The 19,205-nt window shown below is 40.5% G+C and overlaps 6 protein-coding genes and 1 non-coding gene across 7 annotated transcripts; 3 read left to right on the top strand and 4 right to left on the bottom strand.

The window, feature by feature from the left end:
- Positions 1-1,870: 1,870 nt before the first annotated feature.
- Positions 1,871-5,015, bottom strand: LOC101295662 (probable glucuronoxylan glucuronosyltransferase IRX7-like). Its single transcript, XM_004307813.1, has 9 exons — positions 4,447-5,015; positions 4,132-4,305; positions 3,852-4,009; positions 3,622-3,769; positions 3,320-3,435; positions 3,091-3,229; positions 2,814-2,924; positions 2,402-2,470; positions 1,871-2,281 (listed from the first exon to the last, which is right to left on the bottom strand). The coding sequence occupies exons 1-9, from the start codon at positions 4,867-4,869 to the stop codon at positions 2,153-2,155; spliced, it is 1,467 nt and encodes a 488-aa protein (XP_004307861.1). The 5' UTR covers positions 4,870-5,015; the 3' UTR covers positions 1,871-2,152.
- Positions 5,016-5,127: 112 nt separating this feature from the next.
- Positions 5,128-8,070, bottom strand: LOC101295374 (TOM1-like protein 2-like). The gene is made up of 4 exons (XM_004307812.1): positions 7,940-8,070; positions 6,682-7,249; positions 6,176-6,421; positions 5,128-5,835 (listed from the first exon to the last, which is right to left on the bottom strand). Exons 2-4 carry the CDS (start codon positions 7,198-7,200, stop codon positions 5,413-5,415), a joined length of 1,188 nt encoding a protein of 395 aa, XP_004307860.1. The 5' UTR covers positions 7,201-7,249; positions 7,940-8,070; the 3' UTR covers positions 5,128-5,412.
- Positions 8,071-9,648: 1,578 nt separating this feature from the next.
- On the top strand, positions 9,649-11,977 carry LOC101295083 (peptidyl-tRNA hydrolase 2, mitochondrial-like). The gene is made up of 8 exons (XM_004307811.1): positions 9,649-9,740; positions 9,815-10,086; positions 10,173-10,231; positions 10,388-10,447; positions 10,543-10,612; positions 10,775-10,844; positions 11,247-11,273; positions 11,569-11,977. The coding sequence occupies exons 2-8, from the start codon at positions 9,826-9,828 to the stop codon at positions 11,616-11,618; spliced, it is 597 nt and encodes a 198-aa protein (XP_004307859.1). The 5' UTR covers positions 9,649-9,740; positions 9,815-9,825; the 3' UTR covers positions 11,619-11,977.
- Positions 11,978-12,314: 337 nt separating this feature from the next.
- TRNAS-GCU lies at positions 12,315-12,396 on the bottom strand. Its single transcript has one exon. It is a non-coding gene; the product is annotated as a tRNA-Ser (tRNA).
- A 367-nt stretch (positions 12,397-12,763) lies between these two features.
- On the top strand, positions 12,764-13,585 carry LOC101294800 (probable calcium-binding protein CML18-like). Its single transcript, XM_004307810.1, has one exon. It carries the CDS (start codon positions 12,947-12,949, stop codon positions 13,457-13,459), a length of 513 nt encoding a protein of 170 aa, XP_004307858.1. The 5' UTR covers positions 12,764-12,946; the 3' UTR covers positions 13,460-13,585.
- Positions 13,586-14,282: 697 nt separating this feature from the next.
- Positions 14,283-16,890, top strand: LOC101294511 (probable LRR receptor-like serine/threonine-protein kinase At1g05700-like). Its single transcript, XM_004307809.1, has 7 exons — positions 14,283-14,884; positions 15,009-15,499; positions 15,586-15,721; positions 15,860-15,928; positions 16,060-16,131; positions 16,227-16,298; positions 16,402-16,890. Exons 1-7 carry the CDS (start codon positions 14,301-14,303, stop codon positions 16,703-16,705), a joined length of 1,728 nt encoding a protein of 575 aa, XP_004307857.1. The 5' UTR covers positions 14,283-14,300; the 3' UTR covers positions 16,706-16,890.
- Positions 16,891-17,103: 213 nt separating this feature from the next.
- LOC101294218 lies at positions 17,104-19,024 on the bottom strand. Its single transcript, XM_004307808.1, has 5 exons — positions 18,989-19,024; positions 18,409-18,512; positions 18,228-18,303; positions 17,937-18,023; positions 17,104-17,843 (listed from the first exon to the last, which is right to left on the bottom strand). Exons 1-5 carry the CDS (start codon positions 18,992-18,994, stop codon positions 17,154-17,156), a joined length of 963 nt encoding a protein of 320 aa, XP_004307856.1. The 5' UTR covers positions 18,995-19,024; the 3' UTR covers positions 17,104-17,153.
- Positions 19,025-19,205: the final 181 nt, after the last annotated feature.

Raw genomic sequence — 19,205 nt, 5'->3', positions numbered from 1 at the left:
AAGTAGTCAACAAAAGATCTTGCAAATTCAATCAAAACTCTACTCAAAACAAAAGCAAAGCTACAAAGCTATCACCGGTACGAGAATCACAAGCAAATCTAGATTAAAGTACATAGATCTCCGACCAGCTGTGTGTTTGGTTGATAAGAGAATGTAAAGGACATCAAGTTTCGGCGGAAGCTAAACCCTAAACCATGAAAAAGCGAGTAGACCAAAACACACATCTCATAAGCTAAGAGACACACATCAGAATCTGAACAAGCAAAAGAGTAGAGAGCAGCAAAACCGAAAGAGGTTGAAGTAGCAACAGTACCTTTGGTCTTATCTAAAGGAGAAAAAACCGGACCATGTCGGAGATGAGGCAGTGAGAGAAACAAGGTGAAGTAGTCCTCCGATTGTAGAGACGAAAGTATATATCGCAACGTTGTTGTAGAGATCTGTCTGGTCTGAGAAAAGAGAAAGAGCGTGAGAGCGAAAGCGAAAGGGGTTTGTTTGTCTGAACGCGATGGGGGAATTGTTCAATTCAAATGGTGGAGTGGGTCGGCTGTGTCTGGCTTGCTCGCTCTCTCTCTCCAACTGTCGTCGCTTGCGTATCTTGTTAAAACTCACAGCAATATTAGAATGAATAAAAGAAGAAGAGGAAGAGGAAGAGGAAGAGGAAGAGGAAGATGAAGAGGGAGGATGGAGTGCTTGGGACAGACCAGGTCGTGAGCAGGACTATCTATCAAAGGGAAGCAGCACTCTTAGGCCATGATTTAAGGCTCGCTTCACTATTATACTAATATATTTCAGTCGTTACCATATACGTAAAAATGGATTCTATTCTCTTTTATTTTAAATTGCTAGGGTGGGAAGTGAGAAGGTTCTTCCTGCGGTGGTGGAAGGCCAGCTCTCTCAGATGTGGCTCCATTTGGGTTTTTGAATTAAGTAATGGGAAGCCTCACCGTCGACATGTTACTGCTCGAAAGGAGAAAAAGGAAACTTTGGACGCCGAATATTCCGTGAATCAAAACACAGTTTTCATCTCTCCTGCCCACAAATCCATCTTATTACACCCTCTGTTAAAAAATAATTATCGCTAAAGGTACCAAAACTGCATTGGCAAGCCAATACTCTTTGACTTTATATACAAAAGCTAAATGAGAGCACAACGGATAAATTTACCTTTCCTCGTATGATTACTTTATTTATAAAAGACATAAAAAGCCTAAACACGTAAATATTTAGTAGGTAATATTTTAGCATTAGAGAAACATGCCAGTGTTAATTTCTGTTCCTCCTTCCATATATGAAGCAAAGATTGATTGGAGAAATTAAGTATAATTGATGTCACAAACATTGACTAGATGTGGTTGAGCTAAGCGTGTTCATGTTGGGGATGAACTAAGTAGTGCATTACCGTGTGAAATGAAATGATGGTTGTCATTGGACACATAAGCCACCATTCATCTCATACCATGCACACTAAGGAAACAAGGAATTATATTTAAGATTAAAATCTCCAAAATTAAATTTGTCAAAAGGATTTTTATTTTTTTAAGTGCATGGATATCATCCCGATTAATGTTCGGCACGTCGCACATGGCTTGATCATCGATAAATCACCGTGTAGGGCCCACCGCCCACATGGACCCTTTCCCACGTAGGACTAGGACTCTACTTGGACACAACACGCCCATTTCAAATTTTGAACTCCAACGTTGGCCGCTTTTGGGCTTCGACCTGGCCAGTGACAGCGACAACTGGATCAGCTCGGCTCAGCTGTGGCCGCATGTTTGAGCAACTCGGGCCGGGTCGAAATCATTCCACTGTTATGGTTTATTGGCCCGGACTGTTTACTACTGCTACCACGTATGGTTACTCGAAGGAATGACAGACCAATGTACAGGACTAGGATTGCAATTTGCAAAACAAAGATAGAGAATTAGAGATGTAGAGCTACTATGGCCTTCCCTGGGGTACTAGCTACAAAATATCAGGGGGTACTGAGACACAAACCAATTACACGCATTCAAACGGCAGTGTATATCAAATTTCCACTATGAGTAACAGATCCCTACGGCCAAAGGATACGACACCTGCAGCAACAGTAGGTGAATCTCCCCCCTCATGTTACTCCAAGCACAATAGTGAGTGGGAGAGTGGTTTATTTTTACAACAAGTGACCTGAGGTGGTGGAGTTGGGGCGTCTGCAATCACAAGTGCAGATGCTTCTCGACTCTTTCACAACACGCTGAGATCTCCTAGTGTGAAGCTTGATGTTCACCAACTTACCAGCCATCTGTTGCACCACAGGAACAAAACTTAATCAATCATTCTAAACCTGGGATGGGACACTACATGCAACTGCATTGAACATGAATGCATCACAGTTCTGGTTTATGAAGCAAGAAGATCATACCATTCTCCAAACCAAGTCTTCTGGACCCAAAGGTTGAGCAGGACTTGAATATATGAAATGCCTCGAGTACTGGCAAAAGATAGAAACCAACTAAATAAGTACCCCAGCTATGTAGCTCAGCAAAAACCAGTATAAAAGTGCCATTTCTCAACGCAAAACTAAAAAAGTGAAATCAAATCAGCATCGCAACTAGTCGACTTTTCTAGACAACAAGGAATCCAGTATTTTAAACTATTGGTTGTTTTCTTTACCCCTTGCTTCTTTTATGCAAACAGTTTGATCTTGTAAGGTCAAAGATAACAAACAGAAGTATACTATAGTTCTACCACAAAAACCTAAAATAAAGAGCCTAAAAATGCATGCGCCTAGCATGCCTTTCACAAACTATACAAATATCTTAGCAGTCACATACCTTAACAAGATTCTGGCGCATTTTTTCAATTTGAGCAGGGCTTATATTTCTAAGATATGTTAAAAGCCAACCTGGTTGAACAGCATCACTGGAAGAAACAAATAAAGCAATCTGCATGCAAAATTACAAAAAACAACTGCTGAGTGAAATGGGTGTACGGAAAATCATACAAGTAAATGCCATGTCGTATGGACTTCAGCAGACATTATCTTTGTGAAATAGAGTGCTGAAATCAATCTCCTTAAACTATAAGCAAAGTCTTATGTGTTATACATACCTTTCTATAATCCAGTATTCCTTCAAAAGGAAGTTCCAACTCATCACTAACTATGACCGGTATGCAACCACTAACAATGGCATCAAATAATCTAGCGGACGATGGAGTATCACCAGCTGGGTTTAAGCAAAAGGTAGACCTGACAGATAAAGTAACACAACCAACTTAGAAAAGTAACAGCACAGTTAGACCGCATCATAAAATGGAGTAAGGATCTAAGAAATTTTACTTGCGCATTCCAGTCTGAGCTGCTGCCTTTCCTCCTTCTCCGGCTGTCCCCTCCTCTATAGATACACCCTCAGCCCCACTAAGTTCTGCTACAAGTTTTGCACGTATCTTCCCTCCCTGGAATTAGAGTACGTTAAACAATTATAACATTTGAAATACAAGAGTTTTGAGAACGCAACAAAAACATCGGAAGAGAAGCTTTCTCTGCCACCAGAAATGAATCAAGAACACAAACTAAAGCATTACATCCTAACAATAGAATTAATATCAAAGAAGTCCATTTCCAAATATCAAAATTCTTACAGCATTTCTTTTAAGCCGCCCACGGAAAAAGAGCAGAGTAGTTCTCTTGGATTGAGTCTCAGATACACATCTGGCATCGCATAAATCAACATTGGCAACATAAGGAAGAATGAGGTCTTTCTCGAGATAAACTTGTCCTGGCTTGTACCTACAGGTAGAATAAACGATTAGACCCGCCCACCAGTTCCAACAAGTTGTAAACATAAACTGCAATCCATCAACATAATCACCAGTTTCCCGTAGAGTCCATATCAGGAAGCAGCCAAATAGCATTCTTAACCGATCGGCGAACAGACTTAAATGACCAAGGATGATGAACTGGAATGATATGATCCCTTCCTCCGGACCGGTTCCACGCAGGCTGATCAGTGATCCACTTGAGAGCTTCCTATCATAACAAACACAATATCACAACATAAGCTATTACAAAGCAGTTCACAGTAAAGTCAGTAGTGCATTACTACCTAGAGTGCTAGCTAATAAGTAAAAACCTTGGAGGTGCAGTCAGACCCTGTAAAGCGATTTGCATTGCTGCTTCTCCATCAAGAAGAAGCTGATGGTGGTGAAGAAGGGGATGTAGAACAGGTCCGCCTCCTCCTGCCGACGCACTCTCACCACGCTTTTCAGCAGCCTCTCCGACTCCGGCGCTATCAAATCCGCCCACAGCCAGTAGTCAATGGAATGCTGCACCATTACAAGTTGCACTAATCAAATTGAACTGAATTGAAAAAGTTTCTATGATTCACAAGATTACCTCTTACCTCTTTTGAATGAATCATGAATCAAGTAGACCTAAAATGGTAGAAAAGTAGAAGAAAAACAAACCTGCTCGATGAGGCGGTGGACGGGGCTTCCGTTAGAGGTGAGATTGGAGGTGTCCTTGTAGGAGGTGATGAAGAGGCGGAGGAGATCGTAGGTGAACTTGGACGGCATGTCGTAGACGTAAACCCGAAGAGGCATGCTGAGTGGGTAGTACGGATCTGAATAGAGTCGCTCGTCGTCGACGTGTTCAGGATCTTGGTGCGTCGTCGTTTGGGAGTTGTGAGGAGCGAGGAGGAAGCGCTCCAGGGAAGCGACGAAGGAGGTTTCGGGTTTGTAAATCGGGTTCGGGTGGAGGGGCCCATCGGAGGAGAATCCGTCGCTGCTGCTGCGGAAAGAGAGGAGGATGAAGAAGAGGAGGGAGAGACCCGCCAAAACGAGGGTCAATACTAGAACTGGGGATTTGGGTCTTGCCATTTGCTTTCTCATTGCTGCTTCTTCTTCTCACATTCTCTGTGCTTCTTCACTCTGCTCTACTTAGTAAGGCTTTCTCAATTAGATTCTGAGTTTGCAAAGTGTGGTTCATTTGTGAGATTGCAATCTTATTTATTATTAATTTTCTTTCTTCATTTAAGTATGCCCAGTTTATTCAAAAAATAAATAAAAAATATCCCCAGTAATGAAAACTTATGAGTTCGACTCGTGAAAGACTAACCGTAGGATTTGAGTTGTTTACCAAATCAAAAGAAAAAATATGCCAATTCATAAACATGGAAAGTCTAAGGACTCTGGGTGTACAAAAACATAAAAATAGTTACTTATACAACTCCCATCAGGTTGCTATGAAACCAAACTTAACAGAAATTTAATTACACAAGATGTGCAGATAACAATGGTCAATGTACTGAGAAAACAGGGGAAAAAAGAGACTAATGTTCATGAATTTCAGGTTTGTAAAACCACCATATTCCATGTCTCCAACAATGAACACCTAAATAGACATGGAATTTAGAAGCTTATAGAAGCAGCAGCTCAGAAGCTGATCAGGTCATCCTTTGACGGTGGCTGCTGTTTCTTTGGATCTTGGCCTCCTTCCGTTGAACTCCCGCCTTTCTTGCCAAATATCATCTCATCCAGATCATCCATCATGTCGTCGTTGATCCCTCCATGGGCACCTCGAGAGGCGGCTGGTTTTCTGATCAAGGAATCCTCTTTGCCGTGAATGGGTGATTCGTCAGGCTCCACAGCAACAGGTATCATTGCAGGTTCTGGCTGCTGGTGAGCAACAGAAGGCTTTGTCATTTCTTCATACTTAGATAGAGCTTTATGGATCTCATCATTCACGTTTAACGCTTCAAACAGTAGGGCCTCATTCTCTCCAGCTGACTCTATAATTCTCTGCACAGTTGCTTGAGACTGACGGCATTGGTACACTAGTGTGGTTGTCAGGTCATCCTGCCAACAGGGTGAAAACAACCAAATCCATATCAATTGTACAACACCAAACAAAGTTTTCACTTCTTAGTTTCCAGTTTCTTAACAACTAGCTTATCCACAAACAACCCTTATATCTCTAGAGATCACAAAGTGCAAAACATAGATACAATTCATCTGGGAGGACATAGCCTATTGATATCATGATTGTATGAGCCAAAAAAAAATATAACTCTGCAAGCAAATGGCCGTTTGCATAGCCAACCCAATGCCACGAGCAAAAAATTGCATAGACTTTCTATATACCTAAACAGATAACTTTCAAATGGAATATGCAAGTGGAAAAACAAGACGAAATTACCTGTAGAGCATCTTGTTGGGGTGAGGAAGAAAGAACAGTACTAAGAAGCTCAATACTGTTTTTTGCAACGTCAAATGCTTCCTTTGATTGTTCAGGGGTAAAGCTTTGCACTGGAATATCAACTGGAATCTGCTGCGAGAGACTAGCATCTAACTCTGAAGCTGAAACTGAACGAGGGGGAGTGAAAATAGGTGCCAAACTCTCATTGTCACGACCAGGGAACCGAATACCCCTTGATCTTAAACTCTGAAAACAAAATGTTCCAAGCATAACACAGTATTAATAGCTTGAAACTATAATAGAAAGCCCACGGCTGCAGCACACCATGTGATGGAGGCCAGAAACAGCCATTGGAAGCATTGAACATCACCAACACGTGTATCATAAAATATGGTATACTATTTAAGTTGCTAGAAAACTTTGCTTTCTTTTCTTTGTTAAGGAAGAACAGAATGTCAAGAGAACTTCCACAAGATTCTAAACAGGACCCAAAATTATACAGATACCTTGTATGTTTCCTCATAAACAGGCAGATAGCGGAGCTCCCCAGTTGATTCGCCCCATGCTTCAATTAGCACCAAAGCCTTGTTGCGATTATTAACAACAGTCTGAGGGTCATCAATCAGTTTCACCATCTCATCAAGAACTCTCTCAGCTGCTATCTCTGAGAAAGCCTTCTCACAATTTTTAACAACTGTTTCAAGCAGTACCAAAGAGAGATACTGAACCCTGGGATTCTTCAACATAATCCGCTTTTTAATTCCACGGATCAATTCAACACTGTTAACTCTTTCAGTATTGATCATGTCACAAATCTCAAGATTCAACGCCCAGTCAGGTTCATCAAGTGCCTCTGAGGTGGCCTCTTCAACGATCTTATCTCCTTGGTTTGGACCTTGGAAAAGCTCCTTCACCTTGAAGCTCACTGAGCTCAAGCTGGCACTCATCTTCCGACCTACTTCACTACCTTCAATCTTGAGGCGTTCACCAAAAGCACTTACTTTCTCCATCAAATTATCACTCATCTTCACAACTTTTGTTCAAATCGAAAACAAAATCTTGCTGCACGTTATCCTGAAGTTCAGAGGAAATCTAAATTAGCTACGGCAGCATAAGAAAATGAGTTATCCAAATGCCTAAACACATAGATAATACAATTTTCTTGAACAGAGAATATAAGAAACATTATGTACTAACAACTGTTCAGAACAAAAGAAGAGGGAGACAGATACAAACTCCGATTCTTCATATGAAACCCAATTACAGTAATCATTAAAAACAAAAAGAAAGATAGAAATGATTTTCCTCTGTATTCTCAGGCACCCAGCAGAAGGATAAAACAAAAATATATCATTACTCTGGTTCTTTCTTCGAAACAAGAACAAGAGACTCGTTTCTTTGCGAAACACCGAAGAATCAAGATCAAGAAAAAGCAAAAAATGCAAGGATAATAAACCTTAATTAGCTAAACCTCTCTCTTTCCGTTCCCAAAATCCCTCGATAATCAAAAACCCTATTACGGAAAGCATAACATGGAACTGTTTTGCTGCACTAAGAGCGGTCAATAATCTAATCCATGACTTAATTGCTTGCTCTTCTTGTTAAATTTGTTTTAGCAGTTGATGATGACTTTTCTTTTGCTTTTGCTTTATCAAACAGAAACAACCAAAGCAGGTAGAAATTGAAAAGGGAATCGATCAGACTATGAATCGTTATGAAGAACGAAAAAAAGAAATTGATATTGATGAGAATTCGATGGAGTACCTTTGAGTAGAGAGAATTGAGAAACGGGGGAGCTTGGAGTGGTGGTGGGTTGACAAGGCAGGCGCAACGACTCTCCTCAGTAAAAGGGAATATATCAAATCAAATACTAGTCCTCTCTCACTCCTTCCTTGGAGTTTCAGGCACCTTTTTCTCTTTTCTTATACGTTAGCTTCCCTCCTGGGCCTTTGGGCCTTGGCCATTTTTTGCCTTTATGATTTTCATCTTATCGTGCTTTTGTCTTTCATTTTCTCTACATCTCAACATCTTGTTCTTAAATTCGAGGATGATATGATATTTCACGGGTAGATGATACATTAATATGTTGAAAACTATATCTAATATCATTTGATCTCGTGGTTGTATAGAGTTATATTCGTTTACTATGTGCACATACAACACAATTGCTTAAAATTTATTATCGTAATATAAGTGATACGAAATACACAAAATATAAAATGATAATGAATATTAAACATCAAATGAAACAAAATTGATGTGTTGATTACTTGATTATTGTTGGTACCGAAGTTTGACCTTGCAAATATTGGTATGCAAGTGAAGCATGAGAGGGCATAAAAAGGCATAAAGACGTTGCCTCTCTGACACTTGAGTAAGAATCCATCTAGTGAAGCAACTAGATTATGAGTTTGGATCAGAGAATTTCATATACCTAAGTGCAGAACTTAGGGTTTCTTTTATATACGGAGAGACGCGTATATGAAGAGACAGCTGAAACGCACTCGTTTCATAAAGTTCTCACACGTGCGTCCACGTGTGAGCCCTTTGAATGCGCTCGCTAGCTTGTGCTCATTGGTGAGACTCGGATGCTCGGAGTATGTGAGGTGTACTATGAGGTAGTCCCACCAACAATTATTGGTCGGGTGAGTGTTTGAAAATTTGATCAATCATCCGATTACTGGTTTAAAATGGTTTGCTAAGTCTTTATTAATTATAAAAACTATCACTAAGGATAGGCCATTACAATAATTGCTTGAATTACAAACACAAATAACCCTTAACCATCCTCTTGGATTCCATAGTGAAAATGTCACCTCTTAATATAGATGAGCTTATAGTTTTGAGACAAGAGTCGTTTTACATCAAGAAACAACTAAATGTGCTTAAAATAAAATCCGTTTATATCGTGCATTATTAATAATCTTTATTTGTAATATCACATAACATATACTTCCTAATGCTACATGTATCAAACGACGGGAGTTGAAAGTTATCAAAGAAATAGATTGATTCAAAAAGAAGAAGAAAAATAATTTTTGCAAGAAGAAATAGAAGAAAAAGGAATAAAAAGTAAAAATGAACATGAACAAGGTTCTACAGCGCGTAGGCTCGTACTTTGTCAACGTCAAATTTGTTGGCCCCTGAGTTCGTACCTTACGTTGTCCCACTACCAAGCAACCCTCTAGAACTTTCAAATATTAAAGAATATTAAACGTGTCCTGTCTCCACCGTCACAGGCCGGCTTCTGGTTCTCCAACACGTGGCACAGCTTTGCAGACGAGAGATTAAATTTGTTTTTTAAATGTGGACCCACTAGTCTGCCTAGGCCCAACCCACTTGGAAACCGCCTAGCCAGCGCACGCTTTACCTAGCCCACTAAGGCCCAGTCCGCCTATAATTTTTTTATTTTTTTATTTTGAAAGAAAATTTCTTCACAAAAGGGTAACTTGTCGACTCAGCTGAACCCCCAATCTTGTTCCCTTCTCCTCAACTGCACCCGCCGGGGGGCCTCCGCCGTCCGATCTAGGGTTACTGACTTCCCGATCACCGTTAGCTGAATCAGGTACTATTCAAACTCCATTTCCGTTGACGTCACTGTTTGTTTTGGTGAGTAATCCCGAGTGTTATTTGGAGTAGAAAGAAAGGAGATGATGGGATTGGGATGGGTGGGAGCGATATTAGTAGGAGCAGGCTGGCTTGCTTTGGGCTACTGCTTTGGCGCGCGTTACCCTCCTGCTCGCATTTTAGTGTCCGCTAGAGCCGCCAGACTTGCCAAGCACAAAGCAGCAGCTGCCAGTGACGGTGACGGTAACGGCAAGAAGAATAAGAACAAGAACAAGAAGAATGATAAGATCAGTGACCCCCTTGACGTTGAGAAGCTCGCTGACATTCTCGAAGATTTCAAAATGGTAGTACTTCTTTCCCCCACATTTCACTCTACTCGGTTTGATTTCAACTACTACTTTTCGCTTAGTGATGTTCACGTTCTTCTCAGGTGTTGGTGGTCAGGAATGATCTGAAGATGGGCAAAGGGAAGATTGCTGCTCAATGCAGGTACGTTTGGTTACATATGGTTGGTTATTTCATGAATTCATAACATGCCTTCTCTCTTGCTTAACAATTTACTATACAGTCAGTTTAAGGATGTTGCATGGCATCAGTTATGTTCTGTTCTAATTCATTGTTCGAATTTGTGCCTCCATTGTTTAGTCATGCGACTTTGGGCCTCTACAAAAAGCTCCTCCGTCGGGCACCTAAATCTTTAAACAGGTAGCGCGACACACTGTTTTTGGACTTTTTTTTCTTTGTTAATCAATTTGGCTCTTCCTCTTTATTCTATGTAATGGTGTCTTGTCGATATGCAGGTGGGAGATGTGTGGACAACCCAAAGTTGTTCTAAAAGTAGAAACTGAAGAAGAGATGCTTGTTTTGCAAGTAAGTGTTCTGAAGATTATTTGCAAGATATTTTTGCAGGACGTACACCAATGTCTTTCTTGCATGTTCTAGTCAATCACATTGTCTCAGCAAAGCTGGAAATTTCATAAAAGCACTAACACATTTCTACTATTGTGATCACATTCTTATTGATTTTGTCAGGACAGAGCAAAATCACTTAATTTACCAAATCATATTACAATTGATGCTGGGAAGACTCAGATTGCACCAAGTGAGTTGAGTTTGATTGGTTTTTCTATTTTTGATGTTTTGGTAATATTAGTTTGAATACTGTGAATACAGTGGTCATTTTGTTTACAAATATTAACAAAGTTTCACTGAAGAGTGATGGCCACCATCAGAATGTGAGATGAGGGGGAGTGGTATAATGTACTGACTCTTTAAGTACCTCCATGGCCATCATCAGTTTGGTATTAGTTATTGAATTTATAGGAATTGTTGGGTTGTTGCTATTCTTTCTCGTGTTATGATTACTGATGCAATTCTAGGTACATAGGTTGTTAGTTGTTTTATATGTTCATTATTTCTGTTTATGGATTTATATGCTTTACCATCTCATCCATTTGAATCTTTATATCCAAAGTTACTTACATGTTCCTATATATTCTTACAGATTCAAGGACAGTGATGGCTATTCTTGGTAAGTTCATGTTCTCCCATATCAGCAACTTTATGGTCAGGTTTTGATATGTATACAGAGTCATTCATTACGATGTTTCTAATGAAGTAGATCGGAAGTCCAGATTAATACAATCACATAAAACATACAATGCTAGGTTAGCTATCTTGTGCTGATAGGAAATTAGATACCACTATGAATCATATAATTAAGCATATTGAATATTTCATCTTGTCTGACAAAGAGTATAGATGTTCCATATCTTTAAAAATTCCTTCTCTGGTTGTCAATGATTTATTTTGACTCTCACATGCAGGACCAATTGAAGTGGTTGATGATGTAACAGGTGGACTGAAACTCATGTAGTTGATTGGTTTTAGTGGAGTTGGTTATCTTCAGTGTTTAAAGTACATGAAAGAGAATGGTGCTGTGGGAGCTGCAACCTTAGCCATTGGAGAGAGAATGTGTCCAGATCAATATTTGAAGAGGGCCTGAACTCCATATTGAAGTTCTTCTATAACAAACTTAGGATGATGACGAAAAATCTCTGAGATGGACTCCATGATTATGAAAACTGTAGTACTATAAGGATATTTCTCAGGATTTTGCACCTGTAATCTTCTCTTCCATATGCCCCACATTTATGTGGTGAAGAATTGAACAGCATTTTTGACATTAGCAGCATTTCTCATGGATATGATGCGTATCTGAGATGTTGTATTCTCATTGTTCTCATTTTTCAGTTTCTTGTTATGTTTTTGGATAACGGTTTGCTAGGGCCAGTTAATGCTTGAAGAAACCGTGAAAGATATTGTGCTGTGTTACAGTTCAGGCTGTTCCAATTGCCTGATCTCATCGAATTTGAAGCTAAACAGGTGATGGACGATGAGCACAAGACTACAAAATTGATTTACAGTTACCATCATAATGTATGTGGTTTCGCATGCACTAATTTCTTTATGTCAATGCAAGGAAGTAATGTAGGATGTAAGAGCTCCATAACACTTTGAGCAAAAGAATCAGGGCACAAATTAAAAAGACAGATGAAAAAGAAACAGAAATCGTCGCCTGAGAGATTCGAACTCTCGCGGGGAAACCCCATGTACTTAGCAGGCACACGCCTTAACCACTCGGCCAAAGCGACGTTGTTGCTTCTGTCCTGTTTCGACGTTCTAGTTCGGTCACTCTCTGATGCGCTTGACTTCACTAATTTTCTTTTTTGAAAATGCGCTTGACTTGGTTATTGTTAATCTATTTTTCCGCCGGCCACCAGTTTCGTTGAAATCCTTTCAGGACTTTCCTTTCAATATACGAAAAATAAAACTACTACAAGACCGATTCGAAATAGAAAAGGAAAGGTCACCAACTCACTATTCTGCAATCACTACTGATCACAACGTTCTCAGGCAGTCCTTTTCTCTTGGTCAACTAATCTAATTCTCCTACAATTATTGGTTGATCAAGTGGTTTTGATAACATGCACGTTGGCGACTCCTGTGACTTATTGTTGGATATATGATCATGCATATATGACCAGACCCGTAACTTGAGCCAGGCATCATCATGTTATTGGTATGAGACCGATCTGCTACAACTTTTCTCTAACACTACATAGATTCGTACGTACATCGATGATCGATCTAGTCGAGTTGTAATTGATCTGAGCGACGTAGGTTTCATTTGGAATCCCAGCTATGAGTACCAAAAGAAAGCAATCGGCAGCGCCGAAGCTGGACGACGAGCAGATCACGGAGCTGCGGGAGATATTCCGATCATTTGACGGAGACAACGACGGAAGTTTGACCCCTCTGGAGCTGAGGTCCCTGCTCCGGTCGCTAGGGTTGGAAGCGAGCCATGAGCAGGTGGAGGCTCTGATGCAAAAGGCTGATCGTAACGACAACGGACTGGTGGAGTTCTCCGAGTTCGTGGTGCTGGTGGAGCCTGACCTACTACAGCTACAAGGTGGCAAGTGTCCTTACAGCGAGGAGATGCTGAAGAGCATGTTTGACATGTTCGATAGGGATGGTAATGGCTACATCAGCGCGGCGGAGCTGGCCCATTCCATGGCGAAGCTCGGTCACGCGCTCACGGCGGAGGAGCTGATTGGGATGATGGAGGAGGCTGATACCGATGGAGATGGCCAGATCGATTTTCAGGAGTTCGTGAGAGCCATCACATCGGCTGCGTTCCATAATCGCTGGACATGAAACAGATTATCAAATTTGCTATTGATCATTCAATAAGATCATCTTGTTATTGTGATCTTTTAATTTTTGGCAAAGCCGCCTGTTATCAGATTGTCGTGTCTTACAATAGCATACGTGGTTAATTAGATGCATCATTTTAACTTTTAACCTTTTTACATGTTTCAAATTAACTATGCTTTAACTGTACCCCATATATATATGCAAAAGGCTAGGGTTCAAGCATCAAGGTTTCACGGCACAATACCTCATGATGAATATGACATGGACTGATAAGTCATACACTGGCATGACAACATATACAAGCTGCTAGTTAATTAAAGAAAGCCAACGGTGGTGCTGGTGATAATGTAGATGAAAGATTAATTGATCAATCGTTCTTAATTATTTCGCTTAATTCGTTGACGGTTGAATTAATCAAGCTGATAACATACACAGTGAATGAGTCGTGCCATACTATACATATATTACAACCATTCTATCGGCAGCGACAAGATAAGCCTGCTTGCAGGCCATTATTAACACAAATATATACAAGTCTAACTACATTGATGCATGATCAGTTCAAAGTATACTCGATGATATACTTGTTCGAAAATAAAAATGTACTTGATGATATATGGATACAATCACTTGGCCACGTAGGTGTACGTAAGTACGCTTTTTTTTATATCAACGTCAACTTACTCTTGGTTTCATTTGATTTCAGTACGTTACACTACCCTTGATATATAGTTAGCTCTTCTCTCCATAAGAGTCGACTGTGAAGTCGTACATGCATTCAGGCTCAACCATGCTCATCAGTTCTAAACAGAAACATGGTCATGTATCACCACTTGTGTACATGAACATCACTCTTGTTTTATGTTTAGGGCTGTCTGCCTATGTTGCAGATGGGATATTTCTTAGCATCGATTGCGGGGGTTCGGAATCTTACACTGACAAGAACAACATCAGATGGGTCGGAGATGATGACTATGTTCACAGCGGCGAGTCCCTAAGTGTGGGAAATGTGTCGCCTCGTGTGATCAGCACTGTCAGAGTTTTCTCTTCTCTCAGGAAAAACTGCTACACCATCCCCGTCACAGCCGGCGACCGGATTCTTGTCCGTGCAAGCTTTTACTATGGCAACGAATTCGACGGAGGTGACTCTCCGCCCATCTTTGATATCTACTTTGATGCCACTTACTGGTCCAGAGTCAACATAACTGGGTACTCCGATTACATCAATAATTACGAGGTGATCTATGCGGTCAAGAAAAATACCACCAGCATATGTCTTGCTCAAACCCTACCGAACCAGTTTCCCTTCATATCTTCATTGGAACTCCGAAGCTTAGGTCCCGACATGTACAGTCGTCTCGGTTCGGGTTACGCTTTGTTCAACGTTAACCGGTTTGCTTTTGGAGCATATCAGAGCACGATAAGGTACGTAATAAGCATCTTGAATTGGTGCATGCTATTATATGCTAGCTACTTACATTCTTCTCAATAGTTAGATTGTTAAAGTCACCGTTCTCAATTTACTTTATGTACTATTTTATGTAATTAGGTATCCAGAAGATCCTTATGATCGGAAATGGTATTCTGCAAATGGTTTGTTCACGACCAACGTGAGAGGTGAAGCAGAAATACCTAAAATCGACGTAAGCGGTGCAGAAGATAATCCTGCGGCAGCTGTATTACAAAATGCGTCCACCGTCAATAGCACTACAAGTTACATTCAGCTAGATACTTACCTACTGGACTCTCCAGTCCCCATCTACATCACCACCTTCTTCTCCGAAGTGGTTCAGCTGTTCACTACTTCACCCAATTACAAGCGATCCTTCCAGATTTATGTGGACGATGAGCCTTATTCTGAAGAGATTGTTCCCCCTTTTGGTGGCGTAGTGGAAGTGGCCATTACCAACATTACTGCTTCTTCAAACACGTCCATCACTCTGAGATCCACCTCTGATGCCAACCTTCCTGTTCTCATCAACGCTTTTGAACTTTATACCGTCAGTGAGCTATTATCACCTGGAACTGATACCAGAGACTGTACGTACATATTCATCGATATCAGTTCTTATGTATACTTGTATATCTTCTCTGCTAATTAAATTACTGGATTTATGTACGTATAGTGGAGGGATTAGCGGTACTGCAGCGGCAGTTCGAGGTGTTGATTAAATGGAGCGGCGATCCGTGTCTTCCATCAACTGAATCTCAGTGGGAATGGGTTGAGTGTAGCACAGGGAAAATTCCTCGTATAGTATCACTGTAAGTGATCGATCCCACATGGATATATATGCTAGACGTTTATAAAATGAATGCCTGTATCAGTTATTTGCTAGCTAACCAATGAATTATAGCCTAGATTTGATCGATCTTATTGCATATACATACATAACTTTGCAGGAATCTGAGCAGCTTCAGTTTGGTTGGTGCATTACCAGATTTCAGTTCCATGGATGCCCTTGTCACCATGTGAGTTAGTTGATACTTCCTACGCCCTTTGCAGTCACAAATGACATAATTAAGTACTACTAACCAATTGTTGCTTGATCTTCATGCATGTATACATATATATGTTTTGGTTTTTGTGGATGATCGATCAGTGACTTGCACGATAACGGCTTAGAGGGTCCTATTCCAGAGTTTCTTGGCTCCTTTCCGTATCTAAAGCAACTGTAAGTTGATATGCATGTGTTTCATTGCCTACTGTTTCATTCTTAACCTTGTCATATTAAACATCGATATGCATGCTATTGCTTTCATTGCGCAGGGATTTGTCAAATAACAGATTCAATGGAACCATACCTACTTCCTTATCAAAAAACAAGAATTTGAAACTAGTGTAAGTGCAATCGATATATAGCAAGTAGCTAGATCAGAATTGTATTGTTTTGATTTTGGCGATGTTACTCGTGAATCTGATACATGCACATACATATATACAGGGTGACTGGTAATTGTCTCACCGGCATGTCCTGTCCACCACCCCCACCACCCCCACCACCACCACCACCTCAAGTTACTCCTCCAGCTGAGGCGCCGCCAGCTGAGACTCCACCGGACTCTCCACCTGATTATCAGGCACCATCAGCACCAAACACTACACCCTTGTCGTCAGGATCACGCCCACCACCACCGAATGAATTCCATATCTATTCCACATCTACTGCCACCAACAATACGGCTGCGCAGCTGCTTCTACTATTGATGCTGCTACTGGAAACAATAATATTTTCAGCTCTCTTCTAGCCTCCTTAATCATTTACATATCAATCAATAATCAACCATTGTTATTGGACAACTTCAAATAAAAATGTGATCAGCATTCCCTCAGCAGTGAGCTAGCTATAGCTGCAACACAATTGTATCTATTATCTATGAGTGATTTATGGTTGTACAACTTTGTGTTATGAATTACCAAGGGAAATATGTAGTGCGTCAAAAAGTAGTCATTCAGCAAAAGAAGAAAATTCATTTATCAATCTTATCTCAACATCTGGAATCATTCAGCAATTCCAGTTGTTCAATCCAGATTCCAATTCCAAATGAACTTGGAAAATGTACTACTACAGTACTACACTAATCTTGTAAATATACTCCACTAATCACTACTTTAACAAAACAGAAGATCAAGCCTCCATCAGGGGAACTTTCTCATTAGTAGTAGCTCAGTGTTTGGAAAATGGACTCGATGGATCTAAGAACGGCCTTCTATTTTATTGCTTTCCACTTGAATGCCTTCTGCTGCTTTACTACCTTCTGTTTTAGAACCTTCAGCTGCTGCATTATTGCCTTCCGCTTGACTGCCTTCTACTTTGATGCCTTCTGCTGGACTGCCTTCTACTTTGATGCCTTCCGCTTGACTGCCTTCTCCTTCACTGCCTTCCGCTTTAGTGTCCTCTGCTTGACTGCCTCCCGCTTTATTGCCATTTTTATCTTTCTCAGCTAAAACCTTTTCCTTTGTCTTCTGGCTCACTTCATTTGCTGTCTGGGCAGCCCTACTATAAGCACCGACAGCCCATGCTGCGCCAGTTAATATGTAACGGTTGCTCATGAGTGCAGATCCTGCAGTACTGACTGTTTGCCCTGCAGCTGAATATGCAGACTTTGTCTTCTCAGAAACCTGAAACCTTTCGTCCATTTGCCTCAGTTTGTCATTCACCATGGTTGTGCCGGCACTAAGTTTCTCACTAAAACCAATCTTTTGGTCCAATGTAGCAACTGTGGCAGTAGCAGTGGAATAGATCTGGTGCTTCTCATCAAAGGCTTTTGCCTTGCTAATAGCATCTTTTCCCAAAATAAAACCTTGTGCTAGCATGCTGCTCACAACATCCTCTGCCTTTCGGGCAGCAGGTGTGGCGTCACCAGCATTTACATTAACTTTTTCCTGGGGAGATCATTAAACAATGTTGGAAACATTAATAAGGTTTCTCTAGCATTCAAGGAAAATCTAAAGTTGCTAATCAGAATAGGATGTTACGGCTGGAAGTGTTGATGCCTCAGCAGCTGGCAGCTTGTATTCTGCAGCCATTTCTATGGTAACAGGTTGATCAACAATAGTCGCTCCCTAGAGACACATCAAAGAGGCTTATATGGATGAGGTGACAATACAAGTCATAAACAATAAAGGAGGTTGTAAATTTTTAGTATCATCTGAGTATCAAATTCCAACCAAATCAGAGCAGAATGCAACTTTGCAAGCGCTGGATAAACTGTGAGGGAAAGGTGTCCATAAAGAATAAACTAAAAATGCATTAACAAGTGAAATCACCGAGAGGAGGATCGATGTGTCTGCTGCAGTTGCATCCTTGAAGGTAACATAAGCAACCTGAGACGTCTCGTTACAACTGCAATAACATAAAAATAAAAAGGAGGAAATCTTTTAGTCTGGAAATGCCATATATGCATACACTTGTTCAGAAATCTGAAAAGAGAAAGAAAAATAAGGCAACCTATGAAGTTCCACATATTCAATTTCACCGGAGAAGGAAAAGAATTCTCTTAGATCATGATCCGTGGCGCTGAGGGAGACATTGTTAATTTTCACTGTCCTTACCTGTCATGGGGAACAAAAAGCAGCAAGGAATTAGATCTCAGCCTGTCTATATCAATTATGTGAAACGCATAGGAGGCGTGTTACCAAGCAAATGCAGCAGAGGAAATAGAATGTTCAGATAACTAGAAAATTATGTAGTAACAATAACAACATCATATGTATGAAATACAGTAATAAAACATATACCACCTATGCAGAATTGTGATAATAATGCTAATATAGAAGCTAAAAGTTTCCAAGTAATGGATATATCTCAAATCAAGCAACTGGTTAATCATCTATACCGCCATTGTTCTAGGAAGAAGGTTTAATTTGACATGAACAAACAGCTCTAATCAAGAACAAACAGCATGCAAAAAGCCTATCAGGAATGAAAATGATCAAGAACAAGACCGCTTGAATCAATCAGTGAAAACTCGAATTAAACATTCTAAGAGAACAAAATTAGAAAAGGAATTAGAATGAGTAGCACTGACCTCCATCAGATTCAATGCGTGTATTTGAGCTCGCGTCTCAGGAACAACAAGAAACAGAAAGAGAGAGAGAGAGAGACACAGAGGCAGGGCAGTCGGTTGTTATAGGATGCGTGGCAGAAATCAGGGACGGTAGGTGACGTCAGGTGTTTTTCCATTTCGAATTGTTGGGCTTTTTTAATAAGTTGGGCCAGTTGGCCCATGAGATGGATTGGCGGGG

The sequence above is a fragment of the Fragaria vesca genome, linkage group LG7, assembly GCF_000184155.1.
Source record: "Fragaria vesca subsp. vesca linkage group LG7, FraVesHawaii_1.0, whole genome shotgun sequence".
NCBI lineage: Eukaryota > Viridiplantae > Streptophyta > Magnoliopsida > Rosales > Rosaceae > Fragaria > Fragaria vesca.
The sequence above is the reverse complement of the archived record's forward strand: the minus strand, read 5'-3'. Positions and strand labels throughout refer to the sequence as shown.